General features: G+C 47.5%; 1 protein-coding gene across 2 annotated transcripts in view; it reads left to right on the forward strand.

Moving 5' to 3' along the window:
• Positions 1-5000, forward strand: part of si:ch211-67e16.11 (uncharacterized) — a 26961-nt gene that overhangs the window by 15856 nt on the left and 6105 nt on the right. For both annotated transcript variants that reach the window (XM_063214595.1, XM_063214596.1), the window contains exons 3-5: positions 471-641; positions 2240-2371; positions 3260-3429. In XM_063214595.1, the coding sequence (XP_063070665.1) occupies positions 471-641; positions 2240-2371; positions 3260-3429 (473 nt within the window). The remainder of the gene's footprint in view (positions 1-470; positions 642-2239; positions 2372-3259; positions 3430-5000) is intronic.

A 5000-nucleotide genomic window follows, 5' to 3' on the forward strand; every position in this document is an offset into this window, starting at 1 on the left:
TGTGTGTGTGTGTGTGTGTGTGTGTGTGTGTGTGTGTGTGTGTGTGTGTGTGTGTGTGTGTGTGTGTGTGTGTGTGTGTGTGTGTGAGTGTGTGTGTGCATGCATGCGTCTGTGCGTGCGTGCGTACATGTGTTTGTGTGTTTGGCACCTTCTTGGCAGCCTCCAGAGTTGGTGTGTAAATGTGAGAGTGTATATGTATTTTAAAGCACTTTAAGTCAGCTGCACAGTTGTGATATTGTACTATGTAAATACATGTTTGTTTGATTTTTAGTTGTTTTTTTGTGTCTGTGTCTGTGTGTGTGTGTGTGTGTCTGTGTGTGTGTGTGTGTGTGTGTGTGTGTGTGTGTGTGTGTGTGTGTGTGTGTGTGTGTGTGTGTGTGTGTGTGTGTGTGTGTGTGTGTGTGTGTGTGCGTATGTGTGCATGTATGTGTGCATGCGCATACGTGTGTGTGTGTGTGTGTTTGTTGCAGATGATCCGGACTTTGCGCCCTGCCCTGAGCGTCTGCCTGCGTCGGGACCGAGTGTCCCCCTCAGCAGCTGTGAGCTAAGCAAGAACACACGCCGTTGCCACCAGCAACCGCTAGCGTCACAACGATCCTGCCGACTGTACCAGACCTGTGACCACGCCGTGCTGCTGTCAGGTACGTACTGTACTGTACATACGTACACACAGGCATGCAGGAAAGCATGTAACGCTCACACACAGGGCCACTGACAGTTTGGGCCGTAATGAGGACCCAATTCCGGGCCCCTTATCTCCCTGGGCCCAGGACAACTGTTCCCGTTGTCCCCACCCTGTCGGCACCCCTGCTCGCACATGCACACACACACCATTACCATCAGCAACCGTTTGCATTCTAACGTTCCTACAGGATATATGCCAGACCTGTGACCATGCCGTACTGCTATCAGGTACACACGCACGCAAACGCACACACGCACACGCACGCACACACACACACACACACACACACACACACACACACACACACACACACACACACACACACACACACACACACACACACACACACACACACACACACACACACACACACTCGTAGACGTGTGTGTTGTGTGTATGCCCTGAGAGAGGCCTCACATACAGAAAAGGGACGAAGTGAACTCGTGTGGTTTCACAATCGCATCCCACTCAACCCCGCTCTGCTCTCTGCAGGTTCTGTGTGTGTGTGTGTGTGTGTGTGTGTGTGTGTGTGTGTGTGTGTGTGTGTGTGTGTGTGTGTGTGTGTGTGTGTGTGTGTGTGTGTGTGTGTGCGCGTGTGTGTGTGCGCGTGCGTGGGCACTACCCACATTATTGATATTGCCTTTGTTTGAGTACCATCCACATCCCTTCAGATGTAGTGTATGTTCACTGCATGTACTGTTGCATTGCATTGTTGTCCCATGGATGATCTCACCTGCATGCGTATGTGTGTTCTGTGTATCCTCTGTGTGTGTGCTGTGGCTGTGTTGTTCTTTGACAAGCTCTTTGTAATCCATGGGTGTTCTGTTCCTACACTGCTATTTGTTTTCCACGGCAGTTGGTAGCCCCATAATACATGGCAGTGGAACACTGTAATGGCCATTGAATGGTTAACCTCTAAAGTATCCTACTACACTTCTACGACATAACACAGGGCCTTTAGTGATGCACTACGACTTGGTCATTGCCATTATGGTACAAGCAAATTTGTAATGCTAAGTCTGGGTTACACTGGTACTTAAGTTCTATGGACGTTCCTCTTACACTGGTACTGGCGCTCTGTGCATTCTCTTCTTACTCTGGTATTGATGGTTTCATGGGTATACTTACACTGGTATATGTCCATTGTGATCTTACTGTGATACTTGGGTTTTTGTGGTGTTCTTACACTGTTGTGGGTGTTCGATGATGTTCAAACACTGGTGGTACTGAAGTTATATGAGTGTTCTTCGGTACAGTACACTGGTATTGGTGTTCCTGTGGGTGTTCTTATTGGTAGTGGTATTCTGATATTGGTGTTCCATTGGATATTCTTATACTGGTATTAGTGTTCTTGTGGACGTTCCTATACTGGTACTGGTGTTACTGTGGGTGTTCTTATATTATACTGATATTAGTGTTCCTGTGGTTGTTCTTGTTATACTAGTGTTGGTGTTCATGTGTGTGTTCTTATACTGGTATTGGTGTTCTGGTTACACTGGTGTTGGGGTTCCTGTGTGTGTTCTTATACTGGTATTGGTGTTCCTGTGCTGACAGGTGGCTGGCAGGAGCAGATCACATACCAGCGTCACGTGCAGAACCTCCAGCGCTTCCACAAGATGCTGCGTAGCAACGGCTTCCATAAGGAACACATCAAAACATTCTTCGCCGGCAACAGCCAGGTGGCAGGTGAGACGGAGACCTTTCTCACTCTATCTCCATTTTCTTCTCTCTCTCTCTCTTTCACTCTCTCTCTTCTCTGTCTGTCTGTCTGTCTCTCTTTCACTCTCACTCTCTCTTTCACTCTCTCTCTCTCTTTATTTCTCTCTCTCTAGAAATGAAAGAATGATGTCATCCACAGCATGTGTGGAGGCCATAAAAGTCTGCTGTACGTATATTGCCCAGCTGTGCTCTCCAGGCACAGATTGGCATTCCTCAACACGTTCAGTAGGGTTTACTGCTGTGTTTCATTTTGCCATAAAAAGCACGGTGTGTGTTATGTGTTGTTGTTATTCCCAAAGTGGATGGAGGGCATTAAGAGACAGCAATGCTGCCCAGCACACGCTACGAAATGACAGCTGAAAGATGTTTTGCAGATTCAGATACTTTTGTTTTAGTTCTTCACTACTGCTGGATCTTACTTTGGACATTTGTACATGCTAGTTATTTGTGCATGTTAGTCCTCACCAAACCTTAAACACACACATGCCACATAGGCATGCAGACGTGCACGCACACACTCGCACACACACGCACACACGCACACACACACACACACACACACACACACACACACACACACACACACACACACACACACACACACACACACACACACACACACACACACACACACACACACACACACACACACAAAACGGATATGAATCAGATGCCAATAAAGAAATCTATAAATTACTCGTGTGTGTGTGTGTGTGTGTGTGTGTGTGTGTGTGTTTGTGTTTGTGTTTGTGAATAAATGGCAATGAAGAAATCTACAATTGACTCTTGTGTGTGTGTGTGTGTGCGTGCGTGTGTACACGCGTGTGCATGTGTGTGTGTGTGTGTGCTGTTCAGCTAAGGACACGGAGGGCATGTACGCGGCGACGGAGAAGGATGTGATACGTAACCACATAGCGTTCGTGTGCCGCAAGCAGCACTGTGCCGACACGCTGGTGCTCTACCTCAACAGCCCCACATGCACCGACGGCACCATGCTACTATGGGACCGCAACCACAACGGCATCGTAAGTCACACACATTAAACACACACACACACACACACACACACACACACACACACACACACACACACACACACACACACACACACACACACACACACACACACACACACACACACACACACACACACACACACACACGCGCACACACACACACTGTACACTGGTGCTCTACCTCAACAGCCTCACATGCACCGATGGCACCATGCTACTATGGGACCGCAACCACAACGGCATCGTAAGTCACACACATTAAACACACACGCACACGCACATGCACATGCACACACATACACTGTACACTGGTGCTCTACCTCAATGGACCTACTTGCACCGACGGCACCATGCTACTATGGGACCGCAACCACAACGGCATCGTAAGTCACACACTAAAAAAACAAAAAACACACACACAAACGCTAGTGCTCTACAGGACCGTAACCCCAACGGCATCGCAAGCCTCTCTCTATTTCCCTCTCTCTCGCACACTGGCACACAGGCTTGCACTCATGTTTGCAAGCATGCACGCAGGTACGGATACAAACAGCACTGTGCTGATACACTGGTCTTCTACCTGAACAGCCTGACCTGCACCACTGTACAGTCCGACCCTTTGGTAGAAGGTGACGTTGCTGACATTGTTTGGAATTTCTCACCGGGATCCACCTCTGTCCAGTGCCAAAGCTGTCAAGACAGTTTTTACTCAACATTCAAGACAGTTTTTACCCAACTTACTGACATTAACCCCTTAGCGCAGAGTCTCTGTTATAACTTTATTGTAACCAAAATGGTAATGACCAAGTCTTAATCGGTTACTTAAAACTCTCTGCTTTATCATAGCAATGTTGTTATGATGTAGTAGGGTGTTTTCAGCAGAGAGTGAAAAGGCGCCCATTTGCATTAAGAGGCTTCGACCCGATCTGTCTCCATCGGCTATATGGTTTGTGATGATTGGCGTTCATCGTGGTCATTTTGTATAGGCCTATATTTTTTGGGCATGGGTGGGTCGGGTGTGTCCAAGGTCGTGTCTCAACCCAAACCCCCCTCTCTTTCCCACTAGTTTCCTAAATACTAGAGATGCACCAGATCCGGTTCCGGCAGGATAATAGGGTTTTTCACAGGATCCGGATCCGGTTCCAGGATCCAGGATCCGGTAGCCGAGGCTTTTCAGTCAAAATAGTTTGAGCCAACGTGATAAAAAGGGCCCACGTGTGCGAGTAGGCTATGTGTTTCAACACTTTCGTAGGATCCGGTATCCGGTTCCGGATCCGGCAGGATCTTAAGCAGTGGATCCGGTATCCGGCAGGATCCTAAAAATCAGGATCCGGTGCATCTCTACTAAATACATATTTGTGAAAAAGGACTGGATGTCTTCTTGGAGCGTGTGTGTTCACGTTTAAGCTCCAAGTATAACAGGTTCAGTTGCTCACAACTTAAACTCCTTTGATGTTATGACGCTGCTTAATATACATTATTGTTTCCATTCTTACAGCTTCATGTTGGTTCATTTTATGCTAACATCTGTGTTTTATATGTGTGTGTGTGTGTTTATGTTGGAGTAGGAATCTGCTGCC

This window comes from Engraulis encrasicolus, chromosome 13, assembly GCF_034702125.1.
Source record: "Engraulis encrasicolus isolate BLACKSEA-1 chromosome 13, IST_EnEncr_1.0, whole genome shotgun sequence".
Classification (NCBI taxonomy): domain Eukaryota; kingdom Metazoa; phylum Chordata; class Actinopteri; order Clupeiformes; family Engraulidae; genus Engraulis; species Engraulis encrasicolus.